General features: G+C 44.1%; 1 protein-coding gene across 1 annotated transcript in view; it reads right to left on the bottom strand.

The window, feature by feature from the left end:
• Positions 1-10,901, bottom strand: part of CNIH3 (cornichon family AMPA receptor auxiliary protein 3) — a 58,292-nt gene extending 47,391 nt beyond the window's left edge. Inside the window, exon 1 of the mRNA XM_035110676.2 lies at positions 10,412-10,901. Within this exon, the coding sequence (XP_034966567.2) occupies positions 10,412-10,492 (81 nt within the window). The 5' untranslated portion in view covers positions 10,493-10,901. The remainder of the gene's footprint in view (positions 1-10,411) is intronic.
• Positions 10,902-18,226: the final 7,325 nt, after the last annotated feature.

Here is an 18,226-nt window from a genome sequence, read left to right on the forward strand (position 1 = left end):
ATGGTCAGGGATGATGGGAGTTATAATCCCAAACATCTGGAGGGCACCAGGTTGGGAAAAGATGCCCTAGCTGGGAAATAAAACAGGAGAACTGCATCCCTGCTGGTTCTCCTGAACTTCTCATGGTATCCTTCTGGGTCTTCTTTAAGGGATAAGCAGTGGATCTCCTGGGTCTGGTACACTGTATGTGGATTGGGGGCCCAGTACACACACACCCTGTGATCTATTTGCAAGACCTGTTGCTTATGTACACATATAAACTTAGTCTAGCCTACCTCACAGGGCTGTTAAAAGGTAAAGGGACCCCTGACCATTAGGTCCAGTCATGATCGACTCTGGGGTTGCGGCACTCATCTCACGTTATCGGCCAAGGGAGCCAGCGTACAGCTTCCAGGTCATGTGGCCAGCATGACAAAGCCGCTTCTAGCAAACCAGAGCAGCGCACGGAAATACCGTTTAGCTTCCCGCTGTAGCGGTACCTATTTATCTACTTGCACTTTGATGTGCTTTCAAACTGCTAGGTTGGCAGGAGCTGGCACCGAGCAATGGGAGCTCACCCCATCGCGGGGATTCGAACCGCCGACCTTCTGATCGGCAAGCCCTAGGCTCAGTGGTTTAGACCACAGTGCCACCCGCATCCCCACAGGGCTGTTACAAAGATGAAAATGGGGAGGGGGTGATAATGTACACAACCTTCAGCTCCTGGGAGGAAAAGCAAGATACAAATAGACGATGTAATTCCTGTAAAAAAAAAAACATACACAAAGCCAGAGAGAAGCTTGATCTAACTGCAACATTCCACAGTCCTGATACTTTACTGCAAAATGCCAAGAGAAGGCAAAAAGATTGCCAACACTGCAGATGCACCACATACTCCACACATAATAGTTTTTTGTCAGAACTGCTCGGTCAAACCCAGACTGCTCACTGTTGATATATTGAAGAGGTGATTGGATCCAGTTTGCCCTGCTTGGTTGTTCTGAGCTCAGATTTGCTGGGCTTTTTTTATTATCATCAAAACCAGCAGTGTAGGAGGCTGCTACCAGACAAGAGAGTTTGGAAGAGAAATATGGAGTGCTCTGCTTTAACTAGGGGTCTGGTCTCCATCATTTATAGGTAGGTCTTGGAATCAGTAACAGGCTCTAAAGATTTCTTAAGAAGTCTAAACGGGAAAGAATTAAGATATTGCAGTTGATATACATACGACTGGAACTAAATGGAACCATATAAATCTGTATCGGCTAAAGTGAAGGAGCAATCCCTAAAGTTGATACACAAGTGGTATCTTGCCCTGAGGAAAATGACTGTGTTGCACTCCAGGATGTCTCCTGCATGTTGGCAGGAATGCCAGTCGATTGGGACTTATGTACACATGTGGTGAGCATGTCTCCAAGTACAGGCTTTTTGGGTGCAAGTGTTTCATGAAGCAACCTCCATCATGGGTCCATGGGTCTACCCCTCTCCACAGCTGGCACTTTTAAATTTATATATAGGTCTTGACTTAGATTCAAAGTATAAAGAACTATTAAGTCATTTAACTGCAACAGCAAGGTCTGTGATAGGGTTTAATGAATGAATATAGATCAATAATATCAAAGGTTAACACAAAGGTTAAGAGCTACTTATGGGCAGAAAGATACTTCTATATCTGTTTGAGATACATTTATTAACTGTTTAGCAGCCCAGGAAAAAATAAATTTGTATAGTTAGAAAATAGCCATCAATACACATTGATGGCTTCCTAAAATGCATGTAAACTTTTACATTTCCCTTCAAAAAAATATATCAAATATATTTGATTCATAAACTATAACAATGTAGGTAAAGTCTTTTCTGAGAGAGGGAGGGAAGTGATGCAGAACAGTCACATAGGTGAAGGTGAAGAAGTCATAGGGGATGTCAATCATGGTGATAGTGAGAGGAGGAAGGGGATGCCACCAGGTTGAACAAGAGGGATCAGAAATATGCATAAGAAAATAAAGCAGTTATCTGCAACAGAGGATGTTGAAACAAGTAGAGATGGAAGATGGGCCTTGAGTAGAGATTTTGGAAGAAGCTGGGGTACATGGAAGGAAATCAAATTAGGAAGTACTGCAGAGGAAATTCAAGAAGAGGGTTATTAAGATGTTCAAGTTATGCTTCACCCAGCAAGGGATGGTGGAGAGAGAGGAGAACACCTCCTCACTCCTTTATAGCCCTGCCAACCCTGAGAGTCATCCTACTGGAGCAGAACTGTGGAGGAAGAAACCAGCTGGTGGTAATGACTGCAATCCAGACAGAGAACTGAAAAACTAGCACCACTAAGGCAAGGACTGTCAGGACTGTGATGAGGTTTTCTTCCTCCAAGATTGTTGTTGTTTTTCAGAGTGCCTCTTGCAGGGGTTGAACTGTCTCATGATTAGGGTTACCCCTTGGTGAGAAAAAGGAGTACTGGGGAGGTTGATGAGGGTCTTGGATGGAAGACAGCAACCTGGGTAAAAGCTAGATTGCTGTTGGTGAGTCTATCCGATTCTCAACTAGCCTCTGCCACGACTCTTATAATCATGCTAAACTATACCTCCCCACCCTGCTGTGGCATATGTTGCTCCCATCCTGGCTGCCCTTATCACTATAGCAGAATAGGTGTGAGTCGACTGGAACGGCTAGGGCCAATGCACATACTACACACAGGGGCAAACCCAAGTCTCTCCCAGCCTTATCCGTACCTGCTTAAATCACATATTTGCAACATTCACACTTTACATTTTAGATGAACACTTAAAACATCCTACGAACAATGCAATGTGTGTACCAACAGCAATACGTAAGACTATAAATGCTTGCCTTAAGTATGGTAAGTAATGGTAAATCAGCATTATTATCACACATATTGCAGGTGGGGGTAGAAGTTGAGAGACAGTGGCTTAGGAACGTAGGAAGCTCTTTTCTACGGATTCCATCTGGCTCAGGACTGCCTACTCTGATTGGCAGTGACTCTCCGTGCTTTTAGACTGGGGCCTCTCCAAGACCTATCTGGAGATGCTGGGGATTGAACCCAGGGCCATCTGCATCCCAGACAGATGCTCTTCCACAGAGCTATGACCCTTCCCAAGCTTATGGTCATTCTGTTTGCTTAAGGCCACCTAATGAGTTTATGGCAGAAGCAATATTCAGATCAGGGACTTACCACTAACCCATAGCTCAGTCTCTTAGCAATGCCTACACCAGCTTTGATAATATCACAAAGTGTTTACTCTTTTTTTAAAAAGTATTTTAAAGTTTTGTAATTGCCTACTATCTCTTCAAAATGAGGTGGTAGTTAAAAAAATGAGGCTAATTACAATTTCACATTATTTTTCAACTGCTGAAGAACAAGAGAGAGCACAGCACTGGCTCTCCCACATTTAATTAAGCATTTAACCACAATTTTCTTCCTTCAGATGTATGTTTTATGCATTGTATTATGTTCCTTCCTCCCCATATTGGCTTGATTATAGGCATCCTGGTTAAAGTGAAGAGGGTTTTTCTCTTTTATTCTTTATTGCAAAACAGATTTGACTCAATGAGTTTCAAAGTATACAGCAATTTTAAAATTATTTGTGTTAAGAGGTTATCCGAGCTACCACTGAAAAGCACTAGTGAAAACAGTTGCATGGCAACATACTTTAAAAACAGTTTAATATCTAATAAGTCAGCAAAGAGAACTGAAAAGAATGGTGTGCACTTTAGCTGAAGCAAAACCTACTTTACTGTGCTCAATTGCAGCTCATGTCAGATTTTTAAAAATCCATTTTGCCACATATTTTTGTTAGCTAGACACAATTGAAAATTTGGCAGTAGAAAGAAACTGAAAGGATCAATCTGGTTGCATCAATTTAGGCAATAATATTTTCAGTTCCTTTCATCTTTGCTATTGATTATGGACGAAGAAGTTGTGCCCATCATCAGCTTCCCCATGGCTGATTTCACATGGTGGTGTTAACCTTGAAGTGGAGATAAGAGGTACCTTTAAAAATAGGTGTCAACTAAGGCTTTTGCACTAAAGGCATTCTTTTGGACCATGGAACCTGCACTGGTCCTGATCATTTCTGCTTCTCGTGCTGAGGGCAGCTTTGGGACATTCCCCATTTAGGCAGTTTGAATCTGTGCGCCCAGTGCTCAAAAAAACACCCTTTGGCTAGAAGACCTCTTTTAAAAGTATTTTAAAATAGTGCATTGTATTAGCAAGTGCAATACAGTACACAGATATGTACAACTCTCCACATGAGAAGCAGGTGCAGAGGGTACCGGAGCTCTTGCAGAATGAAGTCCAGAATGATTCCAACTGCAAATATGGACAGGAAGTAGCACATTTGTTTTCCATTTCACACCTGTCATATTTCCTGCGAAAACTTTTTAACAAGTCCTAACTAAACAGATGATCAAATCTGAAAAAGAACAGTTTTCGAAGATGATCTATGTTTTTGCAAGACACATTGGGTTGCTGTTGTTGTTTTAAATGTACAGTGTTTTAGAGAGGGACATGTAAGTTGCTTTACTCTTCCCTGTGCTTTATGTGACCGAAGTGGAGATCAAGGCAGGTGAGGGCCTAGTGGTAAGAGCACAGCCTTCCAGAGACATAGCCTTACAGTTCTCTTTAGCTTCTCCACCCCCAGTGCCCACCTCTGTGGTGCTGAGTGCCTCTTCTTTTCCTTTGCCTCCTGCTTTCATCTCCACAGATACTGTTGTGGTGGCATTTGCAAGCAGGCAGTTGTTATAGTTACTTGCTTAATTGCAAAGAAAACCTCAGTGGCTGAGGGAGTCAGAGCTCTCTTGCCCTTCAAATTCCCTGAGCTGCTTCGACAGGGGGGGAAATTAAGTGGGTGTGTAAGTGTGTCTTTTACATCCTCATCAGAGCATTTTAGTGAAATCAATGCATTTTAGAAAATATGGACAGGACAAATCTCAACTTGGGGAAAAGATTATCAGAACATAATGCACTATTTTACATCTGAATAACACTAAAAACTTGTCAGGAAGTATTTTATTGAGAAAATTCTGTAATGGTGTTGAATAGCACCAAAACTGTAGTGTGTATGGAGCTTTGGTTCTAACTTGGACCCTTTTGCCTAAAAGTGATGAAGAATGCATGGAGTATTATTATTGGGCGCTGCAGTCTGGAATCCCTGGACATAGGGTATGGGAGAAATTACTTCTAAATTACAAATATCTAATGGGCTGTCACATGGAAGATGGAGCAAGCTTGTTTTCTTCTGCTCTGGAGGGTAGAACCCAAACCAATGGCTTCAGCTTATGAGAAAGGAGATTCTGACTCAGAATCAGGAAGAAGTTTCTGACAGTAAGAGCTATTTGACAGCGGAATGGACTCCATGGGAAGGTGGTGCTCTCTCTTTCCTTGGAGGTTTTTAAGCAGAGTTTGGATGGCCATCTGTCGTAGATGCTTTAGTTGAGATTCCTGCATTGCAGGGGGTTGGGCTAGATGACCCTTGAAGTCCCTTCCAACTCTACATTTCTACAATTCTTTATCTCATACATACAATCCTCCTAACAGACAGTGTTCCTAATGGCATAGAATGCAGTCCATACATAGCAGAGAGCCACAGCAGCAGCAAACTTCTGTCTGGCATGATATGGGCGTTTCGCTGACACATGTTGCTGTGGATATCTAATGACAACAAAGATGTACATTCAGCATCTAGTAGGCATGGACTATTTCATCCAGCCCAGACACCAAAGCTTTGCGTAGCTACCATATCTCTATTTACTGATGTAAATAAAAATGCATTAAGCTGTAAAATATAAGAATATTCTTCTTTAGGTTGAGTCAAAGACAAACACTAGTCAATCTTCTACCGTACAATGAATACCAATATTTGATTGTCCTGCTTTTGCCAACCAAGTCAACAACAGCTCGTACTTATCAGAATCTTCTACCTTTGCCAAATTCTCTTAACACAGGTACCCAGGTTTCTTGGGGCATAGTGTCTGACAACCAGGACACAATACCTCTTATATGAAAGAATACACAGGTCCTAAGCAGAGTGTATTAAACTTAACTACCAATATGTTCTCTGTGTAGCTAACATGGTGCCCTCCAGATGTTGTTGGACTCAGCTCCCATCAGCCCCAGCAAGCATGACCAACTAGCAGGGATCCAGTCCAACATGTCAAGGGCACCATGTTATCCACCCCGATCTAGCACACTAAATTTCAATTTCAACACCTTTATTGGCATATATATAGCAATAAAATAATATAAACCATCTATGTAAAATATAATTCTGAGACATACAACGAAAAGGGGAAAGGGGAAAGGGATAATGAGTCCTCGGCGGTCACTAAGATCTAGCACACAAGAAGGAAAATAGCAAGCAGCCCACTACCAAATCAGGAAAATAGCTGACCACCCCCATTAAAAAAAACCTAGAACAAGTATGGAATGCCATGGTTTCCTCACTAACACAAACATGCACTTTCTCACTCTATAAACTCCATGACGAGCATTTTCACGTAAGCCACTTACCAAACAGAACCAGAATTTCCCATAAAATTGAGTCATGTGAATATATAAAGAGATTTCATTTGAACCAGGGTTCATCAAAGTGTAACACCAGAACCTTACTTACATGCTGTGGCACAATCCTGTAAATGTGAACAACACTTGACCATGTGTGGAAATATCAACACCACCTGACCATGTGCAGATTGCCTCATGAGTAAATACAGTGGTACCTCTGGTTAAGAACTTAATTCGTTCTGGAGGTCCGTTCTTAACCTGAAACTGTTCTTAACCTGAGGTACCACTTTAGCTAATGAGGCCTCCCGCTGCCGCCGTGCCGCCGGCACTCGATTTCTGTTCTTATCCTGAAGCAAAGTTCTTAACCTGAGGTACTATTTCTGGGTTAGCGGAGTCTGTAACCTGAAGCATCTGTAACCCGAGGTACCACTGTAACTACAATCCATATCAATGCAATTAGAGAGGCATTGTGGGGTCACAACTCAGACCAATAACTAAATAAAATAATTGTCCATGTTGTTTTATTAACCCCAATGGATATTACTTTTCTTTTTTTGTTGTGCAATGATTCATTCAGTACTGCAAATGACAGCAATGTGCCAGGCAATCACGGTACAGACTTCCATTCACTTGGTGAATGTGATGACATCATCTGCTGATCAAGATAAGCCAACAACCTTCCTTGGAGCTATAGGAGTAGGCAGAGATCACTCCCAACAAATATGCAGTGATTCCATCCCCCCTCCCCAGCTTCAAGGTAGGAAGGAAGGTCAAAGGACTTATTTTATCTATTCATTCATTCATTGCAACATTTATAACCCACACTTTCCTTCTCAAACAGGTATGTTCAAAGCAGTAAACAAAAGCAACTTTGGGATTTGTGTTGTCAATGAAGCAGCTAAATCAACAAGCTGGCTACTCTTTCCTGTGCCAAAGGGGACTGCCCTTTAAGAGGTGCAATGCAAAGGGCTTAACAGCCACATCTTTGGCTACCAATGCCAGCCAAACCTGTAGAGCTCTGTATGAGTGACTAATGTTTAATGTTCAGTATTTCAAAACCTATTTGAGTTAATAGAGTTCAGAGGTGCTGCCCTTCCACATATCAATCCACCCTTGTAATTTCTGTGCTAACTGTCAAAGTGTATTGAGATAAATATATATTTAGAAGTGCTGTTTTTAAAAAGCATCTAATCTTATTTATGATAAATAGATAGCTGTTTAGATAGGAGATTCTGATGGGCAAGAATTTCTGATGACCAATCAAAAACAGTACTTCCATCCAATGTTGATACCTGTGTCTTTAGATAACAGACTCTGAGGGCCCAACCTGACAAGACTTCAGAGGTTTGTGATTGGATCTTCCATCTCTTTTTAATTTATTCTAAAAGCAGCCAGGGGGGATTAGATCAGGATGACAGTGTTGAGGGATGGGACTTAATCCTCCTGCCCATCATTTTGCTCATATAAATTCCCCCCTCCAGCTGATACTTCCCTCATTAGGGCTGCTGTTGAAAGAAATTAAGAGAGACAAGAGATGCAATTATGGATCGCCAAGGGCTCATCTACTTCATCCCTTATAGGCAAGAGGATATTCTGAAGGCCTGGACCTCAAGAACAGCATCCCATCAAAAGGTGGCATCTATGCACCTGTGCTTTCAGGTAGAAGATTCCCAAGAGCAAATTTCTGATTACCTGACAATCAAGAACAACATGTTTTGAATATATACATAGCTATGTTTTCAGATTATGGACAAGGGTTTCTGATATCCTAGTTGTCAAAACAAGCAACCTAACAAATTTGGGTCCTTACATTCAGGAAATATTATGCATCCCCACCCCTGGATTTGAGAAGGTGGTACTTAACCAGGTGAATCTGTTTGATAAAGATAACTATTTCCCATTTTTAAAAAAATCTAATTTAACTACCCATGAATCAGCTATATAAAAAGATGGTTTTTCCAGATGGAGGAGCAGGCTGAAAACCAGTCTGAACAAAACGTACCTTGTCTAATTTTGTTTTGTTACCCATTGAACACGTATGTCTAGTTTTTCTGAATCTTGTCTAGCATATCCATTTGACTATAGCACACTCTGGCACAGAGAAGGAGCTGCAAGTGATATCAAGTGAAGATTGCTAATGAATACTACTAGTATCTGATGCTTAGTACAACAAGAGGAAAGCCCATGTTGTGGGTGGAAATTTCAAGGAGGAGGAATGTAGCATTTATTTGCTACATTAATATCTGACCCGTCTTCCAAGGAACAAGGATAACATACGCACTCAGTTCTCTTCTTTTCCCCATATTAGTATCACATATACCCTGTGAAATACGATAGGCTGAGAGATAGTGGATTGCCCAAGGTCACCTAGTGAACTTCATGGCTTGGTGGGATTCAAACCAGATCTCCACAATCCTAGTCCCTAACTACACCACAGTGGCTCTCCTGACTTGATCATCATAAAATCCTATCACAGTAAGGCAATCTGACAAGTTTAAGTTGTTTCCCTGACCCTCCCTCCACACACCTCCTTTCAAATGTGTGACATATTTTGCGGACTGCTCCTGAATAACTTGTCTGGCAAAGTATACAGTACAACTATTTAGCCACTGGGAAAAGCCAAACTCGTGAGGCAGGGGCTGAAAACAAACCTGATAAATGTGTCGTTCACAAATAAGATCACTTAATTTGTCTACACCTGATTAGTGACAATAAGTGTTCAGATTCAAAGAATGAAGGTGGGGTGCAACAAGGTTAAACCTGGTAGCTACACTGACACATGTTTGCCACATTCCCTGTCAGCCGTACTTCTAGCGCCAGTGTGAAGGACGTGCATATACATACAGGTAGCTGCATACAGGGCCTCTCCGTACAAATCGGAATTGTAACTGGCCAGGATTCCCATTCACGTATGATATCTATGGGCATATATCTGTGCAAATGCAAGTCGCCTTCATGCTGACTCAATGAACACCCATTATGGCAAGGGTTATTAGTATATTTGTTTATATCCCTCCTTTTTCCTGGATCTGGACCCAGTGGTCCATGAGCATCATTCAGGTGGTCCATGGCATGTCTGCATTCAATATTCACATTGATTTTAATTGCATTTTAATTGCTTCTTTTATTTCTTATGTTGTATATCATGCAGTATCTAGCACAGCACATTACAATTGCTACAGCAGGCAGAAAAATCATTAAATGGTCCACCAAGACCATCACCAATGTTCAGGTGATCTAGGGGTGGGGGACATGCTTGGGAACCACACTGCATTTGGGGATGCAGCTAGCCTGTGTAATTCCACCACCCCTTGCATCCAGTCACTGGACATGGGGGGCAGGGGCTTCTGTACACCCCTGACAACCAGCATCTGGATGTGTCAGTTGTCTCCAAAGCATTGCCCACAAGGTGATGTTAAAAGCTGTAGCCTTTGCTCTCCCAGATGTTCCAGTCATGAAGGGATAAGCATGTCTTGCACAAACCAGCCTTCCTCTGGAAATTTTTGGACTACAACTTCCATCGCCCCTGGCCATCGGCAGCATTGGCTGGGGCTTATGGGAGATGGGATTTCCAGATGTTGGAAGGCACCAGGTTGACCCAAGTGTGAACTATTTATGAGGAACAGGAATAAGGCTTGCATGTGGAGCATTACCTTCAAAACTCACCTGGAGCACATTTTCGTCCCTCGAAGAATTCTGGGCACTGTAGTTTGCTAAGGGTTGCTGGGAATTGAAACTCTGCAAAGGGTAAACGCAATGCCCTGAATTCTTTGAGGGGAAGAATTTGCTTCGAGTGTAAGGTTGTTTAAGGAGAAGACGTGACTGGAAATGGTGGAAAGTGGAATTTGTGTGTTTGTGAGAGAGGGAGGGAGGGAGGGAGAGTAGGGGGAAGATTTGCGGGAAAGAGCTACTCACATGCCAAATAGCGAAGAAGATAAGGGCAGCACACAGGACCAAGGAGAGCATGTAGCAAAAGGCAGCAAACGTGAAGGCCATGGCGGGAGCAGAGGAGCCTGGTGGGACTGGCGCGCATGCACTCAGCCCGGGCAGGAAGGCGCCTCCTCTGGGACTCGAGGCGGGAAGAGCTCCTTCCTCTCGGGAGGCCGCCACAAGCTCACTTCAGAAAACTCCCACCCTACGCGGGAAATCAGCCCCTCAGCAGGCATCCAGGAGGGGAGCCGCCGCTTTTGAAACCTTCAGGGCGGCCACTCTGGCTGGAAAAAGCTCGCCGGCTCCCGGGAAGGCGAAGAGCGCAAGTGCCCCGTTCTCTCTCACACACAAACTCGAGTCAAAGTGGCCTAAGCGGAAAAGTCATTCCGGATGAAGAGAGGGTGCCAAAGAAAGGAGGTCCGGCAAGCGGCGAGCACCAAGCCCAAGTTCCCGGCGCACCCCGGAAAGTGCCATGGTTAGTGGAGGGGAATTTCTTCGGAGCTCCGGGTTTCGCTGCGCCCATAAAAGAAAGGATCTGGACAGAAAGGGAGCGGGATGGAAGCCTCCCTCGGTCTTGGTTCTAGCGCTAAGGAGATGGGTTTCTCTCTCTCTTTCTGCCTCTGTGGCGGGGAAGCAACGCGCCTGGGGCTCCCTCGCTTCTCCTTCAGCAGGAGTTCCTTTGTTCCTCAGACCCGCGGCGAAGATTCAGTCGCATCTCAGCCGTCTTCTCTCCATAGTCGACCGGGGGGGGGAGCCCTCCTTCCCTTAGCCGGTTGCAGCACCTGCTTGTCTTGAGAGGGGGGATAAAAAGAGTCCACCTGCTGCTGCTTCTGGATACAAGGATCTTGGACTCTCTCTCACACACACACACTCATACATACGGATCTCGCTCCTGGCTCGCACCTCCAGCACCAGCACAAACGAGTCGACGAGGAGGGGACTTTCTGTGGGCTCCTCCCGCATCGCAGCTTCCTCCTCGCCTTCCCCCTCCAACTTGTGCACGCACACGCACATGCACTCCCGAGTTGTCGAAAGCCCCGAGGAAACCACGTGGCCGTCCACGCAAGTCCTCTTTCTGGTCGCCTCCCGGTGCCCCACTGCTGATCTATGCCCACCTGACCTCGTGGTGGCGGTGGGCAGTGCCAAGTCGCCTTCGCCGTCCATACAGCTGTGGCTGAAAAGCCCACATTTCCCACCCGCGCAACTCACCCCAGGCTTCCTTTGAGAAAGGTGGCATTTGGGGGGGGGGGAGAGACGGGCATTGCAACTTCAAGGCCCATGAGAGCACCGAGAGAAAAATTTTGGTCCTCATGGTCCTGCAAATGTTGTTGGACTACAGTTCTCACCATCCACGACCACTGCCGGCAGGGGCTGGGGGGAGTTGGGGGGATGTGGCAGCTCAGTGGTTCTGCTTTCCCTGCAAAAGCCCCAGATTCAATCCCAGCATCTCCAAGTAGGATGGGACTCCATGTCTGAAATCTGGGAGAGCTGCTGCCAGTCAGTGTAGACAATACTGAGCTAGGTGGACCAATGGTCTCATTCAATACAGTGGTACCTCGGGTTACAGACGCTTCAGGTTACAGACTCCGCTAACCCAGAAATAGTACCTTGGGTTAAGAACGTTGCTTCAGGATGAGAACAGAAATCGTGCTCGGGTGGCATGGCGGCAGCAGGAGGCCTCATTAGCTAAAGTGGTGCTTCAGGTTAAGAACAGTTTCAGGTTGAGAACGGACCTCCGGAATGAATTAAGTTCTTAACCAGAGGTACCACTGTATAAGGTAGCTTTTATCTGGAGGGCTCAAAGTTGCCCCATCTCCCCTCCACTGCAAACTCTTGGAACTGGGGGAATCAGGGAAGGCAACTAGATGATGTGGCAGAGATTTAGGGTAGTAAATGATGCACAGTTGTGAACAAGGAGAATTACTTCTCTCCAGCTACCCAAAACTGTCAGGCTACACTGCAAAAGGAAAAACCTATTTATACCCATGACAGTGTGCACTGGAGCCTACAACCTGGGAGAGACGAAAAGCTAACAAATCAGCTAAATTAGGCTGCGTGCACATTACTGCTTACTCCAACACACTACCACCATTGGAGCCTGAAACCAAATACACACGACATTAGCCACAATTCATAGGTATCCCGCAGCTTCTCGAGAAATGCTCTTTCCCTTAAACTAGCTTCCAGGTGTTTAAAAAATGGAAGCGACAGTCAAGGTGAGGTGTGTACATTTCAGGCAGCTGTTGTACATGTGCAGAAGACAACTTCAGTGAATTGGAGGTCAGTGAGGGGAAACAAATCAGGTAATGGGCATCTGGGGGAGGCATCCCCACCCCATCTCTGGTGTGAACAGCAACATAAAAAAGGGACTTGAAGAACAAACATTTAGAGAAGATTGGAAAACAATTGAATATATAGGAAATAACTGTACAGCTGAAAACGCTGGCAGCATTAAGATAAATTCAACAGTGTAAATAAGTTATGGTGGATGTAATAATGGAATACTGAATGGTATAGTTTCTGTAAAATATGCAGGGATTTATGATATATAAAATCAACCATGGAAAGAGAAGAAGGGAAGTCATTGATATCTTAAGGATGTAAAAATGAGTACTTGAAATTATAAAACAACATTTTATATATATGGTGTGTGTGTGTGTGTGTGTGTGTGACTTGACACACAGCAGTGGGGGACTGGGACGCCCTTGCTGCATTTCAATACCCTAAAGTGTACATGGCCTTAGCCCCTGATTGACCCTTAATTTCCTGTGGTCCTCCCCACAGCAAAATGGTTGTCTTTATTTTTCCAGCCTGCCTCTGCTGAACAGCACTTTATCCTCCATGACAGCTTTATCTCTTATGGAATTTCTTTACTGACCAAGAGGGCTATCTCTAGGCCTGGGGTGAAAATTATTAGATCAGACCAAATTTAAAATGTAGGGGTTGGTTTTTTTACTAATAGTTTTGAAAAAAAATATAAAAAAATCCTTCAGTAGCACCTTAAAGACCAACTAAGTTTTTATTTTGGTATGAGCTTTTGTGTGCATGCACACTTCGTCAGATACACTGAAACAGAATCCACCAAACCCTTATGTATATTCAGAGGGTGGGGGTGGGGGTGATGGGAATGGGTGATGAGCTGATAGGATCACCCATTCCCACCCCACCCCCCACCCTCTGAATATAAATAAGGGTTTGGTGGATTCTGTTCCAGTGTATCTGACGAAGTGTGCATGCACACAAAAGCTCATACCAAAATAAAAACTTAGTTGGTCTTTAAGGTGCTACTGAAGGAATTTTTTTATTTTGCTTCGACTCAGACCAACACGGCTACCTACCTGTAACTAGTTTTGAAAAAGTTAGTTAATATTTATAGGGGATATATACACAGTTAGTGTAATATTTATAGGGGAAGAAACAGATTTCAGAAGAGCTTAATAGTTAGCATAGCTGCCAAGTTTTCCCTTTTCTCACGAGGAAGCCTATTCAGCATAAGGGAATTTCCCTTAAAAAAAGGGATAACTTGGCAGCTATGATAGTTAGCCATAATAGCAATTAAGAAAATAACATATGTTGGGGAGTGCACCCATCTAAACCTTGTTAATTATATTAATATAACCATTACTGATATATGTCTACCATTTCTCTACTTTAGCCAAAACATAACATACAGGAAGCTGCCTTACCCTGAATTAGACCATTGGGCCATCCATCCCAATATTGTAGACACTGACTGGCAGTGGCTCCCCAGGGTTTCAGACACGGGTCTTTCCCATCCTTACCTGGAAACTTTCTGCATGCAAAGCGGGTGCTCAGTTACTAAGCTCTGGATCTCCCCAAAATACTCTCCCCAAACCTAGCAATAAAGTTCTAGCAATAAAGCCATTCCTTTCTTTCAGCGCACTGACAGCTCTGCTTCCAGCCTTCTTGCTTCTTGTTTTGGTTCACTTTTGTAACTTCCCTCTTCTGACTTGTATATCTCTCTTTCCTCTGCTTGCTCTGCTTCACCTGCATACACTATTTTAACTCCCCCATCCAATGTTCTAGCCAACCAGAAGTGCAGGAATGTTCAAGTCAGGGACTGAACACTGCTAGTGGGGAAAAAAGAAACAGGAAATTGGGGACAAGTAACTAGATTTCCAAACCCCTCCCTTACATTTCAATTTCCTGGGTTGACCTTTCTGAATTCCCAGCAAGAACAGCCGCCAAACAGAAGGCACACACAAAATGGCCGGACAAAATGGTCGGACAGATTTATGCTTTATGTCAGACATAGAAAAACTCGGCCCTCCAGATGTTTTGGGACTACAATTCCCATCATCCCTGGCCACTGGTCCTGTTAGCCAGGGATCATGGGAGTTGTAGTCCCAAAACACCTGGAGGGCCGAGTTTGCCTATGCCTGCTTCACGTTATTGACCTGTGGACTGCAAAGGACTACATTGCAGTAGGGATATGGCGATGGACGAACCAGCATAAATGTCTTCGCTAAATAGATAGAAGAAAAACCATATCCGTTGTTAACTGCTCACAATACTATTAGAATTCTTGCAGACCCCAAAGATGGTCATCCCTATTCCGTGGGAGGCACTGTGGTCCAAATCACAGAGCCTCTTGGGCTTGCTGATCAGAAGGTCGGCAGTTTGAATCACCACAATGGAGTGAGCTCCCATTGCTCTGTCCCAGCTCCTGCAGTTCAAAAGCATTCCAGTGCAAGAAGATAAATAGGTACTGCTGTGGCGGGAAGGTACGGTAAATGGCATTTCCATGCACTCTGGCTTCCGTCACAGTGTTTTGTTGTGCCAGAAGCGGTTTAGTCATGCTGGCCACATGACCCAGAAAGCTGTCTGTGTACAAACGCTGGCTCCCTCGGCTGAAAGTGAGATGAACGGCGCAACCCCATAGTCGCCTTTGACTGGACTTAACCATCCAGGGGTCCTTTCCTTTTTTTATCTTTTTAAACCATAAATATCTGTTTCCCTTTTCCTTTTGTTGAAAAGAAGACAAACTTAACATCCTCCTCTCCCTGCTTTTCCCCAACCTGAAGGCATAGCTCAGATGTAGACCATAATAGCAAATTTCATACAAGCATTGAAGTGGAAAGAGACTGAAAGCTGCTAATATCAATATGAAGGAAAATGTCAACCCAACCATATATTATGGAATATGGCAGGCACAGTTTGTCCTGTAGTCTTTGTTCGTGTGCTCAATGAATGGCCACCAGTCTGCTATAAAAGTCTCTCATTTTTTGCCCTCTAGCTTCCTTTACAGTTTCTAGCTATCAATATTCTTGCTGCCAGTAACCAATTAAATGCTTATAAAATAAGCCTTGGTTGTCTCCGCTGAATATACCCAACAATTCTTGTATTATTATTATTCTTCCTCTTCTATTTGAAAGTTGAAATACCCAACAATGCTTTTAAAAAAATTAAATAAAAGAATTCCTTCAGTAGCACCTTAAAGACCAACTAAGTTTTTATTTTGGTATGAGCTCATTTTACTTCGACCCAGACCAACACGGCTACCTACCTGTAACCAAAAAAATTAAAGATTTTCATGAACTACAAAGAACGTGCAATGTCTCTCATTTTTTTTTCTTGATCAGATTTTAATCTTTTGATTACATTCAAAGTAAAATGTAAAACTATATTATATCCAAAGTTAGGAGTGGAGGGTGGGAGGTAAACTTACACACTATCTTGTCGTTTTGTCAACTTGGTATGTACGTGGAGTTTTTATGTCAGTGTCAATTGTGTAGGTTCTCTTTCTGCATATTTATTGGTTTACTTTACATTGAGGATGAGAGATATTTTTAAATAGGTTTTCCCAGTATTTTTGTTACTTCTGCAAGTATCCAATAAGTGTCTAATTCCTATTTCCTTTTCCCAACCTTTCATAATTTGATGTACTTTTGTCAGAGTCAACATGTTCTTGCAGGGCACTCTCGAGCAGGTTGCGCACCCTGGTGCTGAGGGGCGGTGATCGCTCTGGTGCCCCCGCCCTCGCAAGGCGCAGCCCTCGCGCCCCGCGCCACTGGGACTCTACCTACCGTAGAGCCGGCCCTGTGTTCTTGAGTCAACGTCCTTCAATACTGAATGGGGTCCAGTGACATAACTAATCATTTTCCATGCCCAGGATATGTTTGCAATGCAGTTGCTGAAATTTAAAATTCTTGCTGCTCTGCTCAGATAGGACTATTGTAGCGCAAAGAAACCTACTGGCTGCTGTTGCCACCCATTATCACATGCCTTGGTTTTCTTCTCCCTCACCAGCAGAGTTCAGTGGCTGAATGTGCTTTACTGTGCTAGACTGCAGGGACACCTTCCATGGCTGAGTACCATCAGTGATCTCACAATACAACTGAAGACAACTCTACGTACCACCTCCTTCAGGGCAGCAGCCACCCCGCCCCTCTTGCCAGCCCTAGTGATCTAAATTGATATACAGTGGTACCTCGGTTTATGAACACAATTGGTTCCAGAAGTCTCTTCATAAACTGAAGTGTTGGGGACTTCCGGCGAAGCATTATGGCGGGCGCCACGGCGCCACAGAGCTCCTGAGGTCAGTCGGCAGATCTAGACTGCCTGGGGGGCTCCTGACCCGCCGGGACCACCGCCGCCGCTGCGTGAGAGCCGGGGGTGTCTAGTGAACCGGTTGAGGGGCCGCCCCCCCCGCCCGCCTGCCACCTCAGTGTGTTTCAGGCCGGAATTGAGGGCACCCGGCCGCCGGTCATACAGAGCCCCGGGGCCTTGAATCACCCGCAACGCGGCGCACCAAAGCCTCAGAAAGGGAAGGGGGATCTTAAATTTTTTTTAAAAAAAAAGCCCCGACCTTTTCGCTGCCGCCGCCATCGCCACGTTCGATCCAGAGAGGGAGAGGAGCCTCGGACCTGTCATCCTCCCTGCTGCTGCGCTACCGCGCCGAGGTCACCCGGCTACCTGGAGCCCCGGGGCCGAAGGGACTCAGGAGTGAGAGTGGGGTGCCTGGGGGAAGGGGAGAGACCCTGACCCAGATACCCCGCCGTCGAGCTGCCTCCGCTACCCCCGCCGCTAAACTGAGGGAGAGGTAGGAGGACGAACTGCGGCCCTGAGGGAACACGAGGCTGGGCCTAGACTCAACCTGGGCCTGCTTTCCCGCCGAATAGCGCGCCCAAAGTCCAAAGGGAGGCCCACTGGAAAGGCCTCGTTTGTTTTTCGTTTTTCTTTCCATTTTTAAATATATATATATTTAATCTTTTATGTATAATCTTTTAAAAAATAAACCCCCTTTTTATTTTTATTTTTTATAAAAAATATACTTTTAATGCTATTTTTTAATATGTAAATATTTTTATAAATATTTTATATATTTCTTTCTTTTTCCCCCTTTTTCATTTTCTTTAAAATTTTCTTCTATAAGAACAATAACAACAAAAAGACCTTAATTTTATTTCTCCCCCACCCCCACCCTTTTTTTTTAAAAAAAGAATATATTAATATTTTTAACCAATATTTTTAGTATTGCCACAGTTTATTACTTCCACCTTCCACTTTTTAACACCCAACCCCCCTCTTTTTATACATTTTAACCCTTTAGGGAAAAAAACAAGCAAAAATAAAACCACCAGTTCCTAGCCCTTTTACTAAATTTCTACCCTTTTTAAGCTGTCCTCTCTCTCCTCCAAACCTCTTTTACCTTAGCCTTATATTATTCCTTCCACCTCAATACATAAACCCTTTCCATACACTCAAACCCACCTCCCCAATATATCCTCTCCTTATTTTTACCCTCCGTCTCACTTGTTACTTTCCACCCTCATTTTG

The sequence above is a fragment of the Zootoca vivipara genome, chromosome 3, assembly GCF_963506605.1.
Source record: "Zootoca vivipara chromosome 3, rZooViv1.1, whole genome shotgun sequence".
In the NCBI taxonomy this organism is placed as follows: Eukaryota; Metazoa; Chordata; class Lepidosauria; order Squamata; family Lacertidae; genus Zootoca; species Zootoca vivipara.